Source organism: Megascapheus bottae, chromosome 3, assembly GCF_031878675.1.
Source record: "Megascapheus bottae isolate mThoBot1 chromosome 3, mThoBot2.hap1, whole genome shotgun sequence".
Classification (NCBI taxonomy): Eukaryota; Metazoa; Chordata; class Mammalia; order Rodentia; family Geomyidae; genus Megascapheus; species Megascapheus bottae.
Genome location: NC_143511.1, coordinates 58,622,033 through 58,648,104, shown reverse-complemented (window position 1 = coordinate 58,648,104; position 26,072 = coordinate 58,622,033). Strand labels below are relative to the sequence as shown.

Below are 26,072 nucleotides of genomic sequence, written 5' to 3'. Positions count from 1 at the left end.
AGAAGACTTTTTTGGGGGTGGGGAGCGGAGGTTGGTTATGAGACTTGAGCTCTTGGCCTGGGTGCTGTCTGGGAGCTCTTCAGCTCAAAGCTACCACCCTACCCCTTGGAGTCACAGTGCCACTTCCGATTTTCTGGTGATAGGAGACAAGAGTCTCATGGACTTTTTAGTGTCCAGGCTGGCTTTGAACTGAGATCTTCAGATCTCAGCCTCCTGAGTAGCTGGGATTACAGGCATGAGCCACTGTACCTGGCAGTATTTTTCTTTTTTTTTCCCTTTCTCCTCCTTCCTTCCTTCCTTCCTTCCTTCCTTCCTTCCTTCCTTCCTTCCTTCCTTCCTTCCTTCCTTCCTTCCTTCCTTCCTTGTCATGGGACTTCAACTCTGGACCTGGGTGTTGCCCCTGAGTACTAAGGCTCAAGGCTATTGCCCCTACCCCTTGAGCCACAGCGCCAGTTCTGGTTTTCTATGGTTAATTGGAAATAAGAGTCTCACATTCTTTAGTGCCCTGGGCTGGCTTTGAACCTGGATCCTCAGATCTCAGCCTCCTGAGTAGCTAGGATTATAGGCGGGAGCCACTGTGCCCATCTTATTTCTTTCTTTCTTTCTTTCTTTTTTTTTTTTTTTTTTTTTTTTTGAGAAAAGGAGCACTGGCTTGCCCTGAACTTCCTGCCTCAGTCTTTTGAGTGGTAGAACTGCAGGCTTGTGTAACCATACTTGTTTCTTTGGATCTGTATATATGAACTATGACAGGGCAGGAATGGGAGTAGCATTAATTTTGTGAGTTTAATTTTTTCTAGAGCATGTTTGGTATTTTAAGGTATTTGCTCATCAATTACCTGTGTGTTGCAGTGTCTGATTTTAGAACATTAACTGTTTAAGCTCTGTGACTTGTATTTGATATAGTATTTTAATAGATACTGCATTTGATATATAGTATGACCTCAGAGCTGACCTATTCTGTTGTAATCATTGCAGATGATTCCTGTGGCTGGGTACTGACTCAACACTTGTAATCCTAGCTGCTCAGGAGGCTGAGATACAAGGATCACCATTCAATACCAGCCCTAGCAGGAAAGCCCATGAAACTTTTTTTTTTTTTTTTTTTTTTTTGATGGGTTATGGCGCTTGAACTCTGGGCCTGGGCGCCGTCTCTGAGCTCTTCAGCTCAAAGCTACCACCCTACCCCTGAGTCACAGCTTCACTTCCCATTTTCTATGGTTAATTGGAGATAAGAGTCTCACATTCTTTAGTGCCCTGGGCTGGTTTTGAACCTGGATCCTCAGATCTCAGCCTCCTGAGTAGCTAGGAATAAAGGTGTGAGCCACTGCACCTGGCTTTTTTGGGGGGGAGAGGTGGGGGTACTCCTGGGCCTTGAACTCAGGGCCTGAACACTGTCATTGGGCTTTCTCAAGGCTAGAGCTTTACCACTTGAGCCACAGCACCATTTCTGAATTTTTTCTATATATGTGGTTCTGAGGAATTGAACCGGGTCTTTGTGTATACTAGGCAAGCACTCTACCAAACTCCCGGCCCCCGTGAAACTCTTTTTCTCCACACACAGCACCAAAATGCCATAGGTGAAGCTGTGGATCAAGTGAGAGTGATAGCCTAGAACACTTGAACAAGGCTCGGTGCCCAGGCTCTGAGTTCCAGCTCTAAGACTGACACACAAAAATGATGACTACTATGATGACAGATGCAGTTTTGTTTTGGTTTGTCAAGCATGTCTTTGTTATTTACTTTTATTCCTCTTTAGTTTTAGAAAAGTGATTTATGATTGTGACTTGACACATCACTTTAAAAAAAAAAAATCCCTTCAAATCTATGGCAAATATTTCTGTTCCTCTTAAACTCATCTCAGAACCTAAAAGGGTGACTTATTTTTCCAGTTTCCTCTTAGAGCATGGTTATATTTTCATGTGGAATTTTCCTTTTTTGCTGGTCCTGGGGCTTGAACTCAGGGCTTAGGCACTATTCCTGAGGTTTTTTTTTGCTCAAAGCCAGCACTCTACTAGGTTGAGCCATAGCACCATATTCTTTTCTTTTCTTTCTTTCTTCTTTTTTTTTTTTTTTTTTTTTTTTTTGGTTGTTTGAGATAAGAGTCTCATAGACTTTACTGCACAGGCTGGATTTGAATCACAGTCCTCAGCCTCCTGAGTAGCTATGTTCTCAGATGTGACTTACTAGTTCAGATGTTCCAGGGTGTACTCTTTAAAATGCTTTGCTCTTGGGATCCTGGTGTAGTCTGTATTCCTGAGGATCTGTCTGTTACTTTTCTTTAAAGTCATCCGTCCTTGGCTCAGGATTTGGAGAGCTTGCACCATCAAAAATGGCAAATATGACCAGCTCCCAGATTTTGGACCAGTTGAATACTTCAAGTTTGAGCCAGTTTACTGCCACCCCAAGTTCACAGCAGAATAGTACTAGCTCCCCTACGACTACTACATCTTGGGATCTCAAGCCCTCAGTATCCCAGTCTGCAGCCCTTAATCATTTTGGTAAGTATACTTTTGTTCTGGTGACCATAATTAAGGACATGCTGAATTATTAGCAGCATATTGAATTAGGACCACTGAAGTGAATTTATCCAGATATATTTCTTTTTAGAACATTTTTACTTTTGTGAAAGAAAACACCATAGTCAGATAAAAAGACAAAAAATATTTTTAAAAAGTTTTAAAATTATACCACAGACAAAGGATGATCATCTTCTTTTTCTTCTTCTTTTTTCCCCTGGGGCTTGAACTTTGGGCCTAGGTACTCTCCCAGAGCTCTTCACTTCAAGGCTAGCTCTCTACTACTTGAGCCATAGCACCACTTCTTGCCTTTTTATATATGTGGTACCAAGGAATCAAACCCAGGTCTTTGTGCATGCTAAGCAAGCACTCTATCACTAGGCCAAACTCCCAGCCCTGTCATAGCTTTTACACATCAGACAAAACAATAAAATAATGATTTAAAATTTCAGATAACCATAAAACAAAGCATAATCCTTATGTCCTCTGCATGATGAATAAGAGCAAATCAAAACCTACTCAGGCCTCCTTCCCCAGTTTCTCGTAGTACATTTTGTAACATTATTCTTCCTCCCTCTCCTCTCTTTCCCTTTCCCTCTTCTCCTTCTTTTTCTTCTCCTCTCTCTTCTCACTTTCCTTCCTCTCCTTTTCCCTTACCTTCCCCTCCCTCTCCCTCTCCTTCTCTCTCTGTGTCTGTCTGTCTCTCACACAGGAGCATACTGAACCCTTCATGAACAATTAAGGTGTAAGAGGGAGTTCAAACTCTTTGTAATAGAATAATACATTATTGCTCTTCTTTGTTCCTTTATGTATTTCCTAGATTTTAAATCTCAGCCTGAACCATCTCCAGTTCTTAGCCAAATGAGCCAGCGACAGCAGCACCAGACCCAGACAGTCAATGTTCCTCCCCCTGGTTTGGAGTCCTTTCCTTCTCAGGCGAAACATAGAGATTCAACACCTGGAAATGGTACTTCCACTGTGAACAAACTCTTGCAGCTTCCTAACACAGCTGTGGAAAATATCTCCATATCTGCTCACCAACCACAGCCCAAACACATCAAACTCCCGAAGCGACGGATACCTCCAGCTTCTAAGGTGAGGATTCCATCATGGAATCATAGTCCCAGAGGATGTATTTCTAGTGAGATAAGTATCAGAAACTGTGGTGTAAGCACATTGCTAACCCAAGGTAGTAATAACTGTGGTAGTAAATGTGTTGGGAGACTGAGGCAGGAGGATCAAGAGTTGAAAACTAGTTTGGACTACATAGAGATCTAGCCTGGGATACACAGTGAGACTTACATTTTTATTGTGCTGGTAGTCTTGAATGCTTTTTTGATTGTGGCTTACGCTTGTGCCATTTAAGCAATACCCCTACTTCCCTGAGTTAAAAAAATAAAAAGTCGGGCTATGGTGGCTTATGCCTGTAATCCTAGCTACTCAGAAGCTGAGATCTGAGTATCTTGGTTAAAAGCCAGCCTGGGCAAGAAAGTTCATAAGATTCTTCGGTTAACCACCAAAAAAATGAAGTAGCACTGTGGCTCAAGCAGTAGAGCACAGGGACAATGCCCAGGCCTGACTTCAAGCCCCATGATGGACCCCCTGCCCCTCAAAAAAATCATAACTTACTGCTTTATATGGATTTGGCCCTGAGTGGCTTGGATTATATTTGAGGAAATAATACTGAGAGCCAGAGAACCTTAATTCATGTATAAACTTGATGATCTAGTTCAAAGCATTTGGCCCCTTTCCTACTCCCCCACTTTGGTCATGGGCCTTGAACTCTGGGCCTATAACTGTTCCTGAGCTCTTCAGCTCAAGACTAGTGCTTTACCACTTTGAACCACAGCACCACTTCTGGTTTTCTGGTGATTAATTCAGGAGATGAGAGTCTCATGGACTTTCATGTCAGGGCTGACTTTGAACCAGGACCCCCAGACTCAGCCTCCTGAGTATCTAGGATTACAGGTGTGAACCACCACGCCCAGCAGCCTTTGGTCTTCTGTGTACTACTTTTTCCTATAGCTGGAGAATGTGTGGTTCCTTGACCAGACAAGGCTTTCAAAATTGGTCTCTCTGAAAATAGTTCAGCTTCCATTCTCCTTCCTTAGCATTATAATTCAATAGGCAGCTTTATAGTAACAATGTCAGCCTCTCCCCCTGTGACCCTTTAATTATTCTTTATTCTTCCCTTCATTCATTTTTTAAAAACTGGATTCCTCTTTTTTTGTGAACTGTGGCTTTGAACTATGATCCTCAGACCTCAGCCTCCTGAGTAGCTAGGATTATATAGGCGTGAACCACTGGTGCCTAGCGAAAAACGCATTCTTCTTTGTCTCTCATTCCCCGATTCTGCCAGTGAAACAGTTGCTTTTCTGAGTGCTTTCAAATTTGGAGTCCTTGACTACTGTCCCTGACATGATAGCTTTACTTTTTCAGATTCCAGCTTCTGCAGTGGAAATGCCTGGCTCAACAGATATCACAGGATTAAATGTTCAGTTTGGGGCCTTGGAATTTGGAACAGAACCTTCTCTCTCTGAGTTTGGCGCATCTCCAAGTAGTGAAAATAGTAATCAAATTCCCATCAGCTTATATTCGAAATCTGTAAGGTACAAAATGTAACCACTTTTCTTACTTTGAATTTAGTTCTTAGTTCAAACAACAGCAAAAGTCATAAGAAATCCCTTGTTGGAATATTGTAATCCTGTGTTAATGAATGTGTGAAGCTATCAGTGATTTTATTTGTTTGTTTGTTTGTTTGTTTTGCCAGTCCTGGGCTTGAGCTCAGGACCTGAGCACTGTCCTTGGACTTTCTGAAGGCTAGAGTTCTACCAATTGAGCCTCGGCACCACTTCTGGCTTTTTTTCTGTGTATGTGGTACCGAGGAATTGAACCCGGGTCTTCGTGGACATTAGGCAAGCACTCTAGGCCAAATTTCCGGCCCCTATCAGTGATTTTTAATTCTAGAACTTCTATCCTCCCCCACCAAACGTATAGCATATACTCAAAATTTCTTACTTACTGTCATCCCTTGACAATCTGTCTCAGGATTTGCCTAATCTGGACATTGCATGCTACTGTTTTCAAGGTTTATTCTTTCCTGAAATTGGAATTTGAACTCAAGGTCTCATGGTTACTAGATTTGCTTTTTAGATAGCTCTCTACCACTTTAGCCATGCTTCTAGTCCAGCTTTTTTTTTTTTTTTTTTTGCCAGTCTTGGGTTGGGCTCAGGGCATGAGCCCTGTCCTTGGACTTTCTCAAGGCTAGAGCTCTACCTCTTGAGCCTCAGCACCACTTCCGGCTTTTTTCTATGTATGTGGTACCAAGGAATTGAACCCGGTCTTCGTGCATGCTAGGCAAGCACTCTACCACTAGGCCAAACTCCTGGCCCCTTTTTGTTGTTTTTATTTATGTATTATTAACTTTTTTCTAGTCCTGGTGTTTGAACTCTTGGCCTGGGTGCTATCCTTGAGCTTCTTTTGCTCATGACTCTACCACTTAAGCCATAGTTCCACTTAGCTAAGATTATTGGCATGAGCCACAGTGCCTGGCAATTTTGTAGCTTGCAGACTTTTCTGGCTTTGAATTGTGATCCCTGGCTCTCAGTCTGCTGAGTAGCTAGGATTATAGGCCTTAGCACCAGTTAAGGTTTATACTTTACTGCCAAAGTTTCCTGTGCATCTATACCACATGTGCCTATCCATTCATTAGTTGATAAACATTTGGTTTATTTCTTCTTTTGATGACGATGAATATGCTGCTGTGTACATTTAGTTATACGTTTTGTGTGCTTTCTATTCTTTTGGATATGTGTGGCGAACAATTATTGAGTCCTATGGTTATTGCTATCTTTAATCATCTGAATAACTTGCTTTTGCTACACCTACAGTATTTTACTTTCTGACCAGTAGTGTGGGAAGGGTTCAAATTTAACACATTTTTGCAACATTGATTTTTACTTCAGTAGAATTTATATATGTACATATAATTTATATACATATATACAATTTAGTATATTGGAGTTTGAACTCAGGATTTTGCACTCTACCGTTTGAGCCATACTCTCAGCCCTTTTTGCTTTCATTCTTTTTTAGTAACTGTGGACTGGCTTGGACTATAACCTGTACTTTAGGCTTCTAGAGTAGCTTGGGTGATATGAATGCTACCACCAGACCCAGCTTTTGGTTTTGTTTGGTATAGCTTGGTTTGGTAGTGGCGCTGGAGCTTGAATTCAGGACCTCACTCAGCTTTTCCACTCACAGTAGGTGCCTTCCCCCTTGAGCCCCACACCTCCATTTCTAACATATCTTAACTCAGATAGCTGTTGGTTGAGATCAGGTTCTCTCAAACTGGATTGGCCTTGAACTGTGATCCTCTCCATTCTACCTCCTGAGTAGCTATAAATATAACTATGATCCACTATACCCACTCAGTAGAATAAAAGTACCAGATCTGAGGTATTATCAGTTAGTGTTTCCTCATACAGAGGCAGATTTCATGCATTTAGTAATAGCAAACTTCTTCAGTATGGACACGAATTGTGCATAGACTTACAGACACATACATAGAATAGTGAGAAACAGTGTTTTGGCTTTGGTTCTGGTTCCTACATTCTATGACCCTGCCCACTTTGCTGGGTTTTTTTTTTTTTTGTTGGTTTTTGTTTTTTGCTAGTCCTGGGGCTTGAACTCAGGGCCCTGGGCACTGTCCTTGAGCACTATTGCCAAGGTTAGCACTTTGCCACTTGAGCCACAGCACTGCTTCAGCTTTTCCTGGTATGTGGTACCTAGAAATTGAACCCAGGGCTTCAGACATGCTAGGCAAGTACTATACCAATAGGTTATGCTTCCAGCCCACTCTTCTGTTTTTTTAAAATACACCTGTCATCCTTACTTGTGTTGTGTTTCCTTTTTTTATCTGTCTACCTGTCAGTTAAATTAGGTGGGTTGTGTGTATGTTGAAATTTAATCATACCAAAAATAATATAGCAATATGAATGCATTTCATGTTCATTTAATTTAGAATATGGCTATAAAATTGATTTTGTGGTTCTGTTTGTATCAAATGACATTAATGTATATCTTAATAACTTTTTTTAGTGATCCTTTGAATACCTCTTTACCAATGACAAGTGCTGTACAGAACACCACCTATACAACTTCAGTCATTACCTCCTCTAGTCTGACCAGCTCAGCCCTGAGCTCCACTAGCCCTGTAACAACGTCTTCCTCCTATGACCAGAGTTCTGTGCACAACAGGATCACATACCAAAGCTCTGTGAGTCCATCCGAGTCAACTCCCGGAACTATCACAGTAAGTAGTTTTGTAAGTTTGAACTTTCTCAAGGCTAGCATTCTACCACTTGAGCCATAGCATCACTTCTGGCTTTTTCTGTGTATGTAGTACTGAGGAATCGAACCCATGGCCTCATGCACACTAGGCAAGGACTCTACCACTAAGCCAAACTCCTAGCCTTATCAGTGAGGCTCTAATCTCTAATAAACTACTCAGCAAAAACCAGTGTTGCTGTGGCTAAAGTGGTTGAGCACTAGCCTTGATCACAAAGAGACTTAGGGACAAGGCTTAATTAAGCACTGCGTTCAAGCCCCAGGACGGGCAAAAAACAAAATAATAAATGAATGACTAAATAAAAATGGTACTATGTTATTTAATGGGATTGTATTCTTTATATAGTTGAATATTATAGTAGCTATTAAAGGACTGTTTCATTGCTATGTCCTTTTTACTTCCCCAAATGCTAAAATCTGGTTTTCAAATAATATCAGCTCCTTCAGATTTATTAGGGTTTGTTTGTAGAATAGACATAATTATTGCTTCATTACTCTGTACTTACTTCATCTGACTGCTGTGATGTCTCAGTGGAATGTCCTCGGGTAATCATCCGGGTGTGCACATGGCTTCATCTCTCCTCTCTCCCTTATAGAACGGACACGGCGGTGGACGAAGTCAGCAGACACTAGACACTAGTAAGTAGATCAGTGAACTCTTCATGTGGCAGGCAGACATCAAAGAAACATGGCTGGTGGGATGAAGAAAGCACTAATTGGCCAATGCATAATTTTGTTTACAAAAAAAAGCCCTTTTTTTTTCTTCCTCTCTTTCCCCACCCTATTAACTAGTTAATTAGTGTTGACATAATAGAGTTTAAACTCTGGACGTTAGGCCTGCAAGGCAAGTGCTGTATCACTGTAGCCATGGCTCATCCGTTCTCTCCCCCCCCTTTTACCCTCCCCTTCCATCTCTTCCCCCAAGCCAGCCTCAGATCCAGATCCTCTTGCCTGGGAAAACAGGAACAACAACAACAACAAAAATTAAATGAAAATCAATCCTATTTCTGTGGCAAAACTAATGAAGTTTAGTATGAAATTCTTATGTGAGCAAATTATAGCCGGTAGTATAGTAGAAACATCACCACCATAAACAGGAGGTGATCTTCTGTTCTTCTGCACCTGTACCACAGGTGCAATATATGGTATTCATTTTAAAGATGCTTTGCTCAGACAGATTCCAAGTTGCTGAAAGAGCTGTCACATCAATAATATTTAAAAATAATCAAGGATTTCTACAAAATAAATTATCCCTAGTGCAGAAAATGACTTATGTTTTTTGTTTACAAGACCTGAAGGACTATTGATTAGGAAGAGACCTAAGTGTTGTTTACTGTGGATGCTGCTCAGGAGAATGAGGAACACTTTCTTCTGTGTATATAACAGCTCAGTGATTACTGGAGAATCCTCAGGTGAATCGTGTTAGTTGCTTTTAGCTTATCTGTGCTAGTTTATAGTAGTTTTTCTTTTTTCCTTTTTTTGGTTGGTCGTGGAGCTTGAACTCTAGGACTGGGCACTGTCCCTGGGCGCTTCAACTCAAGGCTACGGCCCTACCCCTAGAGCCACAGCGCCACTTCCAATTTTCTCGTGGCTAATTGGAGATAAGAATCTTACGGTCTTTGGTCTTTGGTCTTTAGTACCGGGGTTGACTTTGAACTGAGATCCTCAAATCTCTGTCCCCTGAGTAGCCAGGATTATAGATGTGAGCCACCACACCTGCCTTGTTTATAGTAGTTTTCTCTTATCATTATGTAAGGCAAATAAATATCCACTATGGATCTAGAAGTAAGATTTTTTTTTTTAGGTGGGGGAAGTCTTACTATGTAGTCCTGGTTGGTTTTGAACTTGTAACAGTCCTGCCCTGAGTAATGCTAGTATTACAGGCATTTGCCCCCATGCCTGACTGAAAGCCTTGTTTCTTGATGCCCCCTCCACTCTTTCCCCCGCAGTACTAGCGATTGAACTCACATTGCTAGTCAGGTGCTTTTATCACTGAGACGTACCTGTAGCCCTGAAGTTGTTAGTTTTGTTTTTAAATAAGGATTTGGGGGATATAGAGTGTGAATATAGATATTTAGACCCTCAGTTGGAACTGAAATGATGGATTTGATACTCCAGAATTTAGTTCTGATAATGATGCTAGGCTGTCAGAACTGTTTTGAGAAATGAGTAGCTGTGAGCAAGTTGGGTTAAAGGAACATCTCACTCCAGCAGCTTTAGTGACAAATTTCTTCTGATCGGTCATGGGCTCAAGAACATAGAGAGGATTCCTAAATGGTAATTTAAAAAATAGGAATTATCTAGACAACATAATGTAAAACTAATAGTTTGGGTTTATTTTTAATTATTTTGCTTTGGGGGGGAAGTTGTACTGACGTTGAACTCAGGTCCTTATTATTTGAGCCATAGCACCCAACCCTTTTTTTATCTGCCTTGGTTGACTTCAAAATGTGATCTGTTCTGGCCTCCTACTTAGCTGAGATTTCCATGACCAATGAAGATAGGCTTTTATTTACATTATTCTTTGCCATCCATTCTTTCCCTCACTTCCTGTCTCTTGTTCTTTGAGAGAGAGCCTTACCGTGGGGCCTATTGTCAGGTCACCCCCAAATTCAGACAAGTAATTTTAGGTGAGGCACATCAATTTTGTCTTATCTGATTATAAGAACCAATCAATGAGAGGGAGGACTTAGGTCAACTCAGAGTCCTTTGCATTCCTATCTGCCTAAAAATGATCTGCCCATGCCTGTTGTTCCTGTTAGGGTGCCACCCCTGGTGCTTACATCAAGCCTGGCAGGAGGGAAAAGACAGTGATGTACTTCCAAGCACATATCTGAATTGTATGTGTGGACAGAATTAAGCTGAGTCTTTTCCACAGGTCAGGTTATGTCCATGTCGTTTCTAAAGGCTTATAAGTTGCTCATGGGCTCTGGAGTAATCTGATGAAACGCATTCGCAGGACATTCTTGCAGTGCGTTTGAAAGTGGGTATCGGGGAGCAGTGTGTTTTCTTTCTGCTGCAGATAAAAGGCAGTATAGACCTCTCCACAGTATGTGCACTCTGCATTCTTGCACACACTTGCCCTGAGCTGGTATTGAGCTGGGGCAGTGCCATCTCCATTGGTGTGAAGTAGATGAAAACACCATGGCGTGGCTTGCTAGTGGGCTGTGCATTCTTCTTTGTTGAGTCTTTGGAGGAAAATTTACCTTACCTTGTGATCATGTATACCCAAATCCCAGTATCTATTTTCCTTTCTGGTTGCTGCAAATGTTAGGTATCTGTAGGCGGGAGAGATATGTTTCATAGGACAGTGGATGATTATTAAAACGCCATTGCCTGTTTGGGATTTGAATCTTGCATGTCCAGTCATCACACATTTTCAGTAGTGTAAGCTGACAGTGATGAGGCCATCTGATGATTATCCTAGGTTGTATAACTTTTATGTATATGTCACCTGATCCTAACATGTCACAAGAAACTAAGCATATTTCCAATAATCAGTGTTGGTTCAGGAGCTCAAAGCATCTGTTTCTTACAGCTACTTCATCCGTTCCAGCTCCAAAGACAACAGACCCTCCCTCCACCCTCCCATCTGTGGGCTCCCTGCCCAGCACCACCTCCTGCACTACGCTTCTGCCCTCGGCATCCCAGCACACTGCCACTTTACCCTCCTTGTCCCAGCCTGGTGACCTGGCCAGCAGTCCCCTCTCTCAGCTTAGCAGGTATGGAGAAACTGTGGGCCCAAAGTGAAAAGTTTATTGAAGCAAAGTCCTTGAGCCCCTCAAAGGGTTGTTTCCATGAACAAAATCTGCTTGCTGCCCCTTACATGATGTTTTGAGCTTTTGCCTAAAAACCCCTCGTTCAAGATTGGGCCTGGCCAGGTCTGACTGCTTGGAATGCCTCTGCTGCCATGGAGTTCCAGGTCTCCTAGGAAGGGATGAGGCCTTGGATTCCTTGCATTTTTCTTGGACCTCAGGCAGATGCCATAAGCCTAACTTGTTCCCAGCTCTCAGCCAGGTCACTGTGATGTGGATTTCAGACCAGGGTCCAGAGATCAAGTACTTAGAACAGGGTATCAGAAAATGGGCATGTTTGTTACCTGTATCTTCTGAATAGAGTTTTTTTTTAAACCCCTTTAGTTGGGAGCAGAATCTCTTGATTTGGTGTCTGGATATGATGAGAAATCAGATTCTTATTGTCATATGGGCTCTCAAATCAAGCATGGCAGATTTTCAGGGTAATACTATTTTACATCTGCAAGAGCAAAGGGATCTTTTTTTATTGAATTTGCCTCTGGAAGTTTCTGCCTTCTAGGATACATCAGATCTCATGGCAAGGGATCCTTCAGGTCCTTCCTAAACACCAGAACCTTCGTGTCTCCAGGTTCTGAGGGCATGAGATCTGAGGCACAGTCTTCCCCAGGAATAGGAGTAAACTTGACTGGAGCTGTTCAACTGAGGGAGACCTGACTTGTGTAGAGAAGCTCGTTTGAGTGGACATTTGGTGCTCTATTTTGTCTTCTAGTTCCCTCTCGAGCCACCAGAGCAGCCTCTCCTCTGTGCCTACAGCACGCTCCTCCAGCACACCACACACAGTAAGTATCCCCAGGCCACTCTCTGCACCCTCCCTGGGAAGCTGAGGCTTAGTTGATGAACTCTGAAGAACTGAGGCAATCTGGAGTCTCTTAGCTGGGTGTCTTGATGTAGTTCCATGGTTCTAAGTGCTGATTTCCCAGGCTCTGTGGCGGACACCTTGCTTCCTGAGGTCTGACTCCTTGAAAGTATTGCCTCAGACCCATGTGCTCTTCGAAGGGCTTTAGCTTGCACCCTAGAGCTCGCTGTGCTCCTCTTTCCTTATGGGAGATATTCCTGTCCCGTAGCATTATTTTGTTTTCTAGAGCTTTTTTTTTTCTTTCTTTTTGTGCCAGTCCTAGGGCTTGAACTCAGGACCGGAGCACTGTTCTTAGGCTTTCTGAAGGCTAGCGCTCTACCTCTTAAGCAACAGCACCACTTTCAGCTTTTTCTATGTATATTGTACCGAGGAATGGAACCCGGATCTTTGTACGTGCTAGGCAAGCACTTACCACTAGGCCAAACTCCCGTCCTCATTGAGATATTTGTGTGTATCAGCACTAGGGTTTGACCCTTGATGCTCAGATCTCAGCCTCCTGAGTAGCTTGGATGACCCACCAATACCTGGTCCCAGCTACTTTGTGTAGTGATTACCTAAAAGATACATTTAGACGAGGGGTCTCCATCCTCTGCTGTGCGTTCCTGGCTTTGGCTGAGGCAGTGTAATTGTATTCCATATTGGGCTCAGTGGAACTTCGCTAGTGGCAGTCTTTAGGTATCATATTTGATCTAGCCCTATACTAGCTTTCCCTACTCAGAAGTAGACACTTTAAAGAAGCAAGTTTGGAAGATGGGAGGGCAAAAAGTCAGGCAGAACTGTGCTATTGGGGAAGCCAGGGCAAGAGACATTGCAAGTGCTGGTGTCAGCTAGGATATGTCCTCATGTACCGAAGAGTAACCCTCAACAGACCATGGTTTCTCTTTGTAACCAAGAACTTGGTCTGTGAAGTGAAGCCTTGTTATAGGGGATGTGGGTTGGGCTGATAGTGATGAGGTAGAAGGAATGGTGGTCGAATGGAGAGGAAGTGAGTAGGAGCTGGCACAGAAAGAAAGTACTGGGACAGAACAGAACATTGGTTCCTAGGCAACAAGGCTACTACAGGCAAGTTGGAGTAGGGGGTCCACAGGAAGGGAGGATTTGGGTAGAGATGAATTCCAGGTACAGGAAGTTGGTAAAAGAAGCGACTTAACTGAAGAGTAAGATGATGGAAAAGGGCAGTTCTATCCTTGTGTCTGATCCATCCAGTATGGTGACTTTCAAGTTCTAGTTTTTTTTTTTTTTTTCTTTCTTTCTTTCTTTTCTTTTCTTTCTTTTGTGGGTCATGGGGCTTGAACTTGGCCTGGGTGCTGTCCCTAAGCTCTTCAGCTCAAGGCTACCACCCTACCACTGAGCCATATCCCCACTTCCCTTTTTTTTTTCTAGTAATTAATTGGAGATAAGAGTCTCATGATCTTTAGTGCCCAGGCTGGCTTTGAACCTCGATCCTCAGATTTCAGCCTCCTGAATAGCTAGGATTACAGGTGTGAACCACCACCACCATGCCCAGCTTCAAATTCTGATTTTTCTAAGTAGCATCTCAAACCTGATCTTTTCTCTTTAAACACATAGGTTACCATCTTCACATGGAGTACAGTGTGAACACCTGCTTCTCTTTGGGTACCATGGGTACTGAGGAGTTGTCTTGAGGCTTCTGGCTCTGTTTCTGGGAGCCCTGTGCTCTTGCAATGAACTGTACACTGTGTCAGCATAAAGCCAGGACTCTTCATCTCCACCTCCCACGTAGCTTGAGGTGATAGGATGTAATCCTGGGCCTCTGCTAGATTTAGAAAGGGTCTTCAATTTTTCTTCCCTGGCTGGCCTCAAAGCATCCTCCTCCTGTTCTGTCTCTGTAAACCATTGGCACTGCGCTTTCTTCTTTTGGTTTCCCTACTAGTGTTGCCTTGTATAGTAAGTAAGCCTGTACTATTTGTACTATTATACATGGTTTTGGCTAAATATGGTACGTGTGTGTGTGTGTGTGTGTGTGTGTGTGTGTGTGTGTGTGTGTGTGTGTGTGTGAGATATATAATATATAGAGAGAAAATCTAAAGAAATTTCAATCAACACAGATATATATATATATATATATCTGTAGATTATAGATGTATATAAGGGTTATAGATATATCTATATAGATAGATATTTATGTAAATATAGAGAGAAAATTGAAAGAAATTTCAAAAAAATGTAGTTTTCTCCACGTGATATTCTGCAGCTCAATTGATGTGAAGAAATTTGCCACGAATCCCGTCACTGTCACTTACACTTACATCTTTGTGTGAACTGATGTTGCCCTGCCCTTGATTTCATGACAGTGTACCTCTCCCCCCAAAAAACTAATGTGGCCAGGAGCTGGTAGCTCACACCTGTAATCCTAGCTACTCAGGAGACTGAGATCTAAGGGTCATGGTTTGAAGCCAGCCTGGGCAGGAAAGTCTATTAGATTCTTATCTCTAATTTAAAAACCTAAAAACCAGAGGTTGAACTGTGGTTCCAAGTACAGAGCACTAGCCTTGAATATAGTAGCAGGGACAGCGCCAAGGCTGAGTTCAAGCCCCACAACCAACAAAAAAAAAAATCCACAGAAAAATAATGTGCTCCCAAAACAAAGAAAACCTGGGTACCAATGACTTACACCTTATAATCCTAGCTACTCAGAAAGAAGGCTGAGATCTAAGAATAGAAGTTCAAAACCAGCCTGTTTAAGAATACCTTATTTCTCACAGGCTTTTTAAAGTGGTCTTAGTATATGTTGTATTTGTAGGGGAAAAAACAGCCCTTCAGGGATAGAGCTACTTCTGTTTCTGTAGTGGGGTTTGAACTCACTTGTACTTGCTTGGCACATGCTCATAATTTTCCCGTGGCCAGACTTAGACCACAGTTTTCTGCCTCTCAAGTAGCTGGGATAATAGGCATTCTACCAGGATGCCTGATTTTTGTTGTTTGTGGGGTTTTTTGTTGTTGTTGTTTTGGCCAATCCTGAAGGTTGAACTCAGGGCTTGAACAATGACCCTGAGCCTCTTTTGCTTAAGGCTAGTGTCCTACCACTTGAGCCACAGCACCACTTTGGGCTTTTTCTGTGTATGTGGTACTCAGAAACTGAACCCACGTGTTCATGCGTGCTAGGCAAGCACGCTTATCAGTAAGCTACATTTCTGGCCCTGTTTTGTTTTTTAGTGAAGAGTCTCACCAGCTTTTTTTATTCACATTTGCCTCAAAATCCCTCTCCCTTTCTTTTGCCTCTCTAGTAGGTTGGACTGTAGTTGTGTGCCACCACACCTTATCAGCCTTCTTTTTTTTTTTTTTTTTTTTTTTTTTGCCAGTCCTGGGCTTGAGCTCAGGGCCTGAGCACTGTCCTTGGACTTTCTCAAGGCTAGAGCTCTACCACTTGAGCCTCAGCACCACTTCTGGCTTTTTTCTATGTATGTGGTACCGAGGAATCGAACCCCGGTCTTCATGCATGCTAGGCAAGCACTTTAACCACTAGGCCAAACTCCCGGCCCATCAGCCTTCTTTTTACATTCAATTAATGTTGAAATTTTATACTCAATAGATATTGAGTTTCCTTTGGGCGGGGGGGTCATGGGGCTTGAACTCTGGGGTCTGGGTACTGTCCCTAAGCTCTTCAGCTCAAGGCCATGGCTCTACCCCAGAGCCATAACCCCACTTCCCATTTTCTTGTGCTTAATTGGAGATAAGAGCCCGAACTAGCTTTGAACCAGGATCCTCAGATCTCAGCTTCCAGAGTAGCTAGGATTATAGGCATGAGCCACTGCGCCTGGCCAAGTTTCTTTTTTTGTGTGTGAGTTGTTTGTATTCTAGGTGCATTTTTGTGTTTGGTCCTTAATCTCTTTCTGGGAACCTCAAAATTGGGGATACTAGTAGCCAATTTTGATTTGTCCTGTCATTATTTGTTGTAATGTAGTCAACTATATCTTTTCTTTCATAGTCTACTGCAGGTCTTTCTCATCTAGCATTCTAAAGCAGATCTCACTGTTTTCTCCTTCACTTGCTCCTTGGGAGCTGGCTGCCCGGGGTAGGCTGAGTGGCCCTTTCCCTGGGAGTTAGTCCAGGGGAGCTGGGGTTTGGTCTCCTTGCAGTGCTGGGAGGGGGTGGCAGGGATGCTCCCTGTGCTAGATCCGTGGAGGGAAGCTTTCTGAATAACTTCTCAGCAGTCAGCTGCTTCTCTTATGAATGGGGAATATTCTTTTTTTTTCCCTCTCTTTTTCTCCTGTGTAAGGTTACCTGACTAGTAACACTTCCAGGTTTATTTCTGTCTTTTTATTTAGTCTTGGATGAAAGTCTGTCTTCTTACAGAAGATGGTGACTTAGGTGTTTAATAGAGCAATGCATCCTGCACCTGCTTCTCATGAGACCTTCCCCACCCCAGTTCTGCACTGAAGGAGTAAGAGGTTCTTTGGATGCGGAAGGTGGGGGTTATCCACAAAGCCTTAAGTGGTGAACCCTCATCCTTTTCTTTTGGGGCCCTCTTGTTCGTCATGTTCTTTAGGTGTGTCTGGTATAGAGGTGGTTGTTAGTCTTAGGGTGTTCTACTTATTTGGGACTTTATCCAGTCTGGGGCCTCTTTTCCACCAACCTCAGTGCTTGATGGCCTCTAACAAGCAGTCCGGGAACTAGGAGTTTTCCTTGCACATTCTTCTGAATTTTGTCGTTCCCAGCATGATCTTGTTAAACTGGCCCTGTGATGACCATACCTTGTTAGGTGGTGGGCAACCAAGAAGCACTTCCATACTACAGTCACTAGGTTTGCAATGAAAGGCTTTTCATGGCCTCCTGTGGTTTCCAGCTACAGCATCTAAGAAGTTGAAGAGGAGGAAGCCCAAAGGCGATGGTGTGGGCTAGGTTACCTGAAACCAGCTTGTCTGAGTTCTGCCCCCATCTTCAAGTGGTCTGTATTGATTTACGCTCTGAAGTTCGCCTCGTATTTCACTGCCCTGCTTCAGATACAAAGCTTGAGCAACTTGCAGGATTAGAGATATTGAGCACATTCCGTGGTGATGTCCTGATGTTCTAGTTTGTAAGTCCTGATGCAAAAATCTGGCCATAGAGAGGCCACTGTGATCACTGAGCATAGAGCTGCGACCTCAGAGTCCCTGGTTACTGGCATCATCATCTGCCTCTTGTGCCACGAGACTGCAGGCTCAAAGGCCCGGCCAGTCTCTCCCAGCATCTTCTTCTTTACCTCCAGATCCATGTGTCCTGGCTTTTGTTTTGCCAGCATGCCAGTGTGGAGAGCACCCCTCCCCTCCAGTCCTCGGTCACCTACTCAACGGCAGCCACCTCTGCCTCGAGCGCCCCGTCCTCCGGTGCCAGCCTGCCGGGGAGCATGAGCAGCACGAGCTCCGCGAGCAGCCTCTGCCTGGGCGGAGCCAGTGTGAGCGCAGCCAGCAGCAGTGCCAGGGCCGTACCCTCGGGAACCTCAGGTAAGGCCCGGCGCCTTTCGGGTCCCATCAAGTATGCAAATGTGGCTTTATAGGAGGGCTGGCCAGTGACTACCAGGTACCAAAGAATCCCACACTCACTTCTTCTTGACTTTGCCTTTGGGTATTGACCTTGTAAGGCCAATGGGCATTCATGCGGAATGGGTGGGATTCCTCACAGCCTTTATGCTGTCATGGGCTTCTTCTGATCATTTTATGTGACCAGTTGTCAGTCATTAGACAGACTGTGTGAGTGGGCTGAACTGCACATTGAGTTGTGAGGAAGCAGTTGTGTCATGTGGTGTATTTATTCAGAGCAGTGTGTCCTTTGGCCTTGCTTTAAACATCCAAAATATGATTGTGTTTTGTGTCTGCCCTGGGCCACTTCCTAGCATGAGCCTGTGCATGTCCCAGCCACTGCTCTACCCTGGTAACCATGGGCACATTTGGAGTAGCACGGTTGCCGACAGTGAGCTCAGACCTGTGCTTCCTCCCACAACAGCCCGGGAACCTCACTTGTGTGCTTTTTATTCCATTTCATTTCATTTTCCCTTCTGCAGGCAAAGCACCTCCAAACCTGCCTCAAGGAGTGCCTCCCCTGCTGCACAACCAGTACCTCGTGGGCCCCGGAGGACTGCTTCCGGCCTACCCGGTGAGCTCTGCGGGGCTCCTGGCTGGCCTTAGGGGCTAGCACCTGGCAGGCCCGCAGCGGGTTGTGGGCTGGGCCACTTTCCACTCCCTGACTCTGTGCTCTGATGCCTTCTGCATCTTCCTTCATCAAGGCTAGATTCTCCCAGCAGCTGATCCATGTCTCATTTCTGCACATGGCTTAGACCTCCGCTCTTGTTCTGACCTGTTGATGAGCCTGGACTTCCTGGAGGTTGGTGTGTAGTCCCTAATATATTTTTGGTTCTCCATGCAGATCTACGGCTATGAGGAGCTCCAGATGCTGCAGTCACGGCTGCCAGTGGTGAGTAAGAAGTAGCATGGTGGGTCAGTGGCCATTTAGGCTGGTCTTCCTCCTCTAGCCTCCTAAGCCCTCAGGAGCATTGGCCCATGGAATACCCTGACCTCCACTGGTGGTGTGGGGGCTGTATATTCATCAGATAAGTATTCTGTCCTCATTTCTGGGAAACGTAAGGCCTTCGAGACATGGAGCTCTTACTATAATAATAGCTCCTTGGTAACCTTCTCCTTTTTCTTTTGGTGCTGGTACTGGAGCTTGAATTCAGGGCTTCATGCTTTTGCTTAGCTTTTTCACTCAAGGCTGTCACTTTACTACTTGAACTACAGCTTCACTTCCAGCTAATTGCTGGTCAATTGGAGATAAGAATCTCATAGGTTGATCTGCCTATTCTAGCTTCAAACTTTAGTGCTTATTTTAGATCTCAACCTTCCAAGAAGCTAGGATTACAGGTGTGAGCCACCAGTTGTGTTTTTTTGTTTTTTTATCTTCTTGCCTTTTTTTTTTTTTTTTTTTTCTTTTTGGTGGGCCATGGAGCTTGAACTCGGCCTTAGAACTGTCCCTGAGCTCTTCAGCTCAAAGCTACACCCTACCCTTGAGCCAAGCCCCACTTCCTGTTTTCTGGAGGTTAATTGGAGATAGGAGTCTCAGGTCCTTTTGTGCTTGGGTTGGCTTTGAACATGGATCCTCAAATCTCAGCCTCCAGAGTAGTTTGGATTATAAGTGTGAGCCACCATGCCTGACCTTTTTTTTTTTTCAGCAGTCTTGAGGCTTGACTTAGGGCCTGAGCATTGTCTTTGGGCTTTCTCAAGGCTAGCACTCTACCACTTGAGCCACAGCGTCACTTCCAGCCTTTTCTATTTTTGTGGTACTGAGGAATCAAACCCAGGGCTTCATGCATGCGAGGCAAGCACTCTACATTAGGCCACCTTCCCCCGCCCCCCCACCCCTGTTTTTTTTTTTTTTTTCTTTTAATTAATCTCCTGTCTCTGTCTCTTAATGGGGGTTGTTCATAACAATCAACTTTAATGTGATTGTTCAGGTAAATGGACTTAAGTCTACCATCTTTCTATTTTTATTCTATTTCATCTGTTCTGTGTTTTTTGTTTGGTTGTTTTTTTGTGTTGGTCTTGGGGCTTGAACTCAGCCTGGGAGCTGTTCCTGAATTCTTCAGCTCTACCACTTGGAGCTACAGCACTGCTTCCAGTTTTCTGGTGGTTAGCGGGAGATAAGAGTCTCATAGACTTCCATGCCTGGGCTGGCTTTGAACCATGATCCTCAGATCTCAGCTTCCTGAGTAGCTAAGATTACAGCCATGCTGTAACCAATGCCTGACTATACTAAACATATATATATATATATATATATATATATATATATATATATATATATATATATGTATGTATGTTTAGTGATTGCTTTGGGGTTTTTATTACATTTCTTTTTTTGTCATTACAGTTTGTGTATAACAAATCCTTTCAAGAACATATTTTCATTCCAGCTTTCTTGGTGTTTGAACTATTTTTTACTCTATATGTGTGTGCGTGCATGCTTGGGTCTTGAACTCAGGGCTTGGATGCTATCCCTGAGCTTTTATAGTCATGACTAGTGCTCTATCCCATGAGGCACAGCTCTGTTTCTGGCTTTTGGTGTTGATTGGAAATAAGAGTCTCGTGAACTTTCCTGCCTGGTCTGGCTTTAAACTGCAGTCTTCACATCACAGCCTCCTGAGTAGCTAAGATTACAGACATTAGTCACCAGTGCCCAGTCCTACATTTGACTTCTATAAAACATAAATCTAAGATCCATTGCTAATGCTTTGCTTAAGCCAATTTTTTTTTTTTTTTTGTTGGGCTTGATCTTAGGGCCTAGGCACTGTCCCTGAGCTAGTAGTAGGCTATCGCTCTACTACTTGAGCCATAGTGCCACTTTCATGGTGAATTTTTTCTTATCTGTGTTCTTTCTCTCCCCACATGTTTGTTTTTCTCTCACTGGAGAAGTTAAGATTGGCCTTGAACTTCTAAGAAATTTCAGCTGGAACTGTCCATTTTCAGTGTATCTTCTAGTTCTGGCCTCATCTTATTTGAAAGAATTCTTACCTTGGGCTCTGGTTGTTGCTGCCTGCTGTGTCTGTAAGCAGGGTTGCAGGACAGCCCCGGATGACGAGGGTGAAGCACATGGCCGAGGCTAGGGAAGCCACAGTCACAGAATAGATGAGAAAGGGATGGGGCTGGGCCTACTTTCACCTGTACTTGGCAGAATTTCTTTCTGTGTAACTAGCGTCAGTCTGAGATTTTCTAGAACATATGTCAGATGTCTGGACCACAGGATGTCCTCTTTCCTGTTCCCAGGGGATAAGGGCTTTTTTTCTCCCTGTCGTCTTCCAGGCCCACAGAACTGTGGTACAAGAAGGGACTCTTTGTCCCACCTACTAGAGTCCTCTTCAGTGGCAGAGGCTGACTGTGGCCTGCCTGCACCTCCAGCAGCTCTCCGCAGAGCCCCTGTACAGCAGCCACAAAAAAAAAAAAAAAAAAAAGAAACCTAAAGAGGTATCCAGTGGACTGCCTGCCAGCAAGGATCCTTTGGGGCTCTTCTTGGTTCTCTACTTTTATTCATGGGACTCCTTTGCTTTTTCTTCCATTGTCTTCTACATTTGAAATATAAAGCGTTTTTCTTTTGAGTCATCTTATAGCCTTTCTTTTTTTTTTTTTTTTTTTTTGCCAGTCCTGGGCTTGAGCTCAGGGCCTGAGCACTGTCCTTGGACTTTCTCAAGGCTAGAGCTCTACCACTTGAGCCTCAGCACCACTTCCGGCTTTTTTCTATGTATGTGGTACCGAGGAATCGAACCTGGGTCTTCGTACATGCTAGGCAAGCACTCTACCATTAGGTGAAACTCCCGGCCCCACCTTTACTATTTTTATGCCTCATTTCCTCTTCTGTGAAAAAGGCTCCTCCTTCAGGGCTGTCTCCACTTGTGTGCCAACAAGATCCATGCAGTTCAGCAGCCCTGACACTTCTCGGGGTTAAATGCTGGGAATTCTCTAGGTTACCTATAGACGTTGCCAAAGTATTTGAGTGTCATTCCTAGTAGGAGGAATTTTGTCTGACTACGACTCAGACACTAGTTGAATCCTGAACTGTCAAAGCCCTGGATGGTAAGGCTCTGGGCAGAGTTCCCTTATCTTCAAGGTTCTACTGTGTTTTGGCCTTTTTTTTTTTTTTTTTTTTTTGCCAGTCCTGGGCTTGAGCTCAGGGCCTGAGCACTGTCCTTGGACTTTCTCAAGGCTAGAGCTCTACCACTTGAGCCTCAGCACCACTTCTGGCTTTTTTTGTATGTATGTGGTACCAAGGAATCGAACCCGGGTCTTCATGCATGCTAGGCAAGCACTTTAACCACTAGGCCAAACTCCCAGCCCCGACTTCTTTTTTTTAATTAAAGAATTTATGAACATTGATTTTTACACCTATTTCAAATGACATGTTTAACAAACGAGTGTTTAAGAAGGGAATCTCTATATACAGTCGCTGGCACTTAGTTTTTAGAACATAATCAGAGTTCCCTTATCTTCAAGGTTCTACTGTGTTTTAGGCTGAAGGGCTCACAGGCGCTGTTGACTTGCAGTTGTGTGTACTGTTGCTGAGAATGGGGTGATGCCCTTGCCCAATGAGTCTCTCCAATCTATCCTAGGATTACTATGGAATTCCTTTTGCTGCACCCACAGCCCTTGCCAGCAGAGATGGAAGCCTAGCTAATAATCCATATTCAGGTTAGTTGGGTGTTGGGCATAGGGAGAGGGGGGTATGGCTGGCCTGCAGCTGACCGCAGGAGGCTGGAAGGCAGACACGGTGCTGAGAGGTTTTCTTAAGCTGCCCATGTGGAAGCTGATAGCCAGACCTGCTTCTGTTTGCAGGAGCCAGGCTGGCATTTTCCCTGGTTGTAACAGGGTCAGTCTTTGTCTTCTAGGTGATATCACCAAGTTTGGCCGAGGTGACTCTGCATCTCCTGCACCCCCCGCCACACCAGCTCAGCCACAGCAGAGCCAATCCCAGGCCCACCACACAGCCCAGCAGCCCTTTTTGAACCCTGCACTGCCACCTGGCTACAGCTACACTGGCCTCCCCTATTACACAAGCGTGCCCAGTGCCTTCCAGTATGGGCCCCCTGTGTTTGTAAGTATCTGTGCAGTTCCTTCCCCTCTAGGAGGTTAAAAAACCAGAGCCTGTGGCACAGGTCCTGGCAGCAGAAGCCGGGAAGAGGGCATCAACGACATTCTCCTTTGCCTTCATGCCTGCATCCTTTGCACTCATCTGCTGCTTTCTCCACTAGGTCCCGCCAGCCTCTGCAAAGCAGCATGGGGTGAACCTCAGCACCCCTCCCACCCCTTTCCAGCAGGCCAGCGGTTACGGCCAGCACGGCTACAGCACGGGTAAGGCTGCTCCCAGCACAGCCACACGCGGGGAGGGGCAGGACTGCTCAGCCACACATGCTTCTTCCACTCTGCCGTGCTAGGTTATGATGACTTAACCCAGGGGACGGCCGCAGGAGACTACACCAAGGGTGGCTATGGTGGATCATCACAGGCACCAAACAAGTCTGCTGGTTCTGGGCCTGGCAAAGGTAGTGTTTATCCCTGCTTTCCAAGATAAAATCCTGGAGTAGTTTTCTCCTCCCTGGCCCTGTGTCAGGCAGGGCTACCCCAGTGGCCCCGAAGCTGTGTCCAAATGCCAAAGGAGGAACTACTTTCCCTCCTAGGAGCTTCAGTGTCTTCAGGTACCTCTGGCCTCCCTGACATGACTGGTTCAGTCTATAACAAGACACAGGTGAGGGGTGAACGAAGGCGGGCAGGTAGGTCGAAGCAAGTACAGCTCAATCTGATCAGCACTGTTGTCGTCTTTACCTGGCAGACCTTTGACAAGCAGGGATTTCACGCAGGCACACCTCCACCTTTCAGCCTGCCCTCGGCCCTGGGCTCCACAGGAGCTATGGCTCCTGGAGCCACTGCTGGCTATGCGCCCCCCCCATTCCTGCACATCCTGCCAGCCCACCAGCAGCCCCACTCGCAGCTGCTGCACCACCACCTTCCGCAGGATGCCCAGGTGAGTGCAGTGATGGCGGAGCGCCCCCAGCCCTGACCTGGGGCTTCTCCTCGTGCTGACAGTCTTTTCCCTTCCCCTTCCTCAGAGTGGCTCCGGTCAACGCAACCAGCCCAACTCCCTGCAGCCCAAGTCTCAAGCTTCCAAACCTACCTATGGGAACTCACCATACTGGACAAATTAGACCCCCGAAGAGAGGGTGGGCTCTGGGGCAGGGCTTACCCTAGGCAGGAGAGAGCACATGGAGCACATTTCTGGGAACTCAGTGCCCTTTCCTAGAATTGAGACTCGTAACTAGACGTCAGCTGAGCCTATGTGGGGAGCCTGCCTCCCAGATTTGCTGTTGTATGTAATGTAATTTATGTATGTATTTGTAAATGTGATAGAAACCTGAGGGAGCCAAGGGTATGGTTTCGGGTAGCAGCCAACTCTGCTCTCCTAATTGAGACCCTCCTCACTGTAGCCAAGTAAGCCCCTTACGGCTCTTCTGCCTTCAGGCATTCCACACGGCCCCTGTCCCAGAAGGCACTGGAGGACTAGTTCAGGCAGTTTGAGCACCGGGGTCGGATACCAATGAAGAATCAATCACGACATCTCCCTTGTACACTGTTATTTTTCTCCCTTCTGTAATTACTTTATACCTCTGTTGTTGAGAAACAGATCCTTTTGTCATTTGTCAGGGTCTCTCTTCCACCAAAACTTCATCTGGGAATAGCAAAAATGATCCCCTGCCCAACATAAACCCCAGGGCTTCTGCTCAGTCCGGTCCTGTCCCTAGAAACTTGTCTTTTTCTGGCCGACCATTTTACAAATAATTTGAACTGGGTCTCAGATGTTCATCCAGTCAGCTCCCCTTTAAAAAAAAAAAAAAAATCAAAGATCTGCTTCCACATCAGTGAAAGTCCGTCTCCAAGCAATGGCTCCTCTATGCCAGTTGTCCTGCACCAGGTAGGCAACTGTTTCGGCGGTTTCCCCTTGCCCAGATTCCACCTAATAAAGTTCTGAGAGCATGCTTGGTCTCTGTGTGGTGTGGCTGAGGGGTGGCACTCTGGAATTTCCAGGGACCAAAACTACAAGTTGTCTGCCCAGAGTCTTGGGCTTGATTGGGAAGTTCCTTCTCCACTGGACTTTCAGCCCAAATGTTAAAGGCTGAAAAGACAAAGTTCTGGGTCCGTCGTGCTGGTGCTGTGTTTATGGAAGTCAATGCAGCTTTTCTTGACAACCCTTTAAGAATCAGGCACTGTTGGTAGGACTGCTAGGGGAGGAGAAATTCTTTTCTCTAAGACCTGGAGTAAAGCCAACTACTGAGCACAGGCTTAAGGCCTGACCAAGCTGCACCTATTCTTTACATCTCCAAATAGTGGAGAATGCGTCAGTCAGGGGCTCTGTGGGAGAAGTAATATTAGGATTTGAATGTTATCCAGGAATTAGTCCCTAATTTTAATCCTGATTTACAACTTCAGATTAGGCTCGTAAGCAAAAGGAGTGCTGCTTCAAGCACATATAAGCTGAGTATCAGAAGTTTTGTGGGTTCTGGATCATTTCACATTTAAGATTGGTCAAGTGACTGTTTCAGAACCAGCTGGAGGACTGTGGATCTCTTCCCTCCCCTCCCCATTTTAATAAAATGATGCTGGCTAGAAAAATGGTAAGTGTCCACAAATGAAACTTTTTTTAAAAAGTCATCTTACTTGATTCCCTATTTATTAGCAACAGAAAGTTGGGAATACAAATGATAAAAACAAGCTGCCCAGAAAAAGCATACCCCCTCTATTCCTTCTGAGACTGCCCTATATTTCAGAATCAACTTCAGCAAATGGCCTCATTGGAGACATGGTTTGGCAGGATGTCATAAATAACAAAGATAACAAAATTTGAGGCCACCTTTTAGGTTCCCCCTCCCCCCAGCCCAGTCCTGGGCCTTGAACTCTAGGGCTGGCACTGTCCCTAAGCTCCTTTTGCTCAAGGCTAGCACTCTACCACTTGAGCTACAGCACCATTTCTGGTGTTTTCTGTGATTAACTGGAAAGAAATGTC

General features: G+C 44.6%; 1 protein-coding gene and 1 non-coding gene across 2 annotated transcripts in view; both read left to right on the top strand.

The window, feature by feature from the left end:
* The window catches only part of Ubap2 (ubiquitin associated protein 2), a 72,622-nt gene extending 47,575 nt beyond the window's left edge, over nucleotides 1-25,047 (top strand). Inside the window, 17 exon segments of the mRNA XM_090330119.1 lie at nucleotides 2,285-2,498; nucleotides 3,337-3,611; nucleotides 4,956-5,125; nucleotides 7,617-7,830; nucleotides 8,462-8,504; nucleotides 11,404-11,587; nucleotides 12,390-12,459; nucleotides 17,776-17,980; nucleotides 18,538-18,629; nucleotides 18,900-18,947; nucleotides 22,630-22,708; nucleotides 22,906-23,111; nucleotides 23,269-23,368; nucleotides 23,452-23,559; nucleotides 23,695-23,762; nucleotides 23,847-24,116; nucleotides 24,118-25,047. Coding sequence (XP_090186245.1) covers nucleotides 2,285-2,498; nucleotides 3,337-3,611; nucleotides 4,956-5,125; nucleotides 7,617-7,830; nucleotides 8,462-8,504; nucleotides 11,404-11,587; nucleotides 12,390-12,459; nucleotides 17,776-17,980; nucleotides 18,538-18,629; nucleotides 18,900-18,947; nucleotides 22,630-22,708; nucleotides 22,906-23,111; nucleotides 23,269-23,368; nucleotides 23,452-23,559; nucleotides 23,695-23,762; nucleotides 23,847-24,116; nucleotides 24,118-24,219 — 2,448 coding nt within the window. The 3' untranslated portion in view covers nucleotides 24,220-25,047.
* LOC150065547 (small nucleolar RNA SNORD121A) lies at nucleotides 10,664-10,741 on the top strand. Its single transcript, XR_016535021.1, has one exon. It is a non-coding gene; the product is annotated as a small nucleolar RNA SNORD121A (small nucleolar RNA).
* Nucleotides 25,048-26,072: the final 1,025 nt, after the last annotated feature.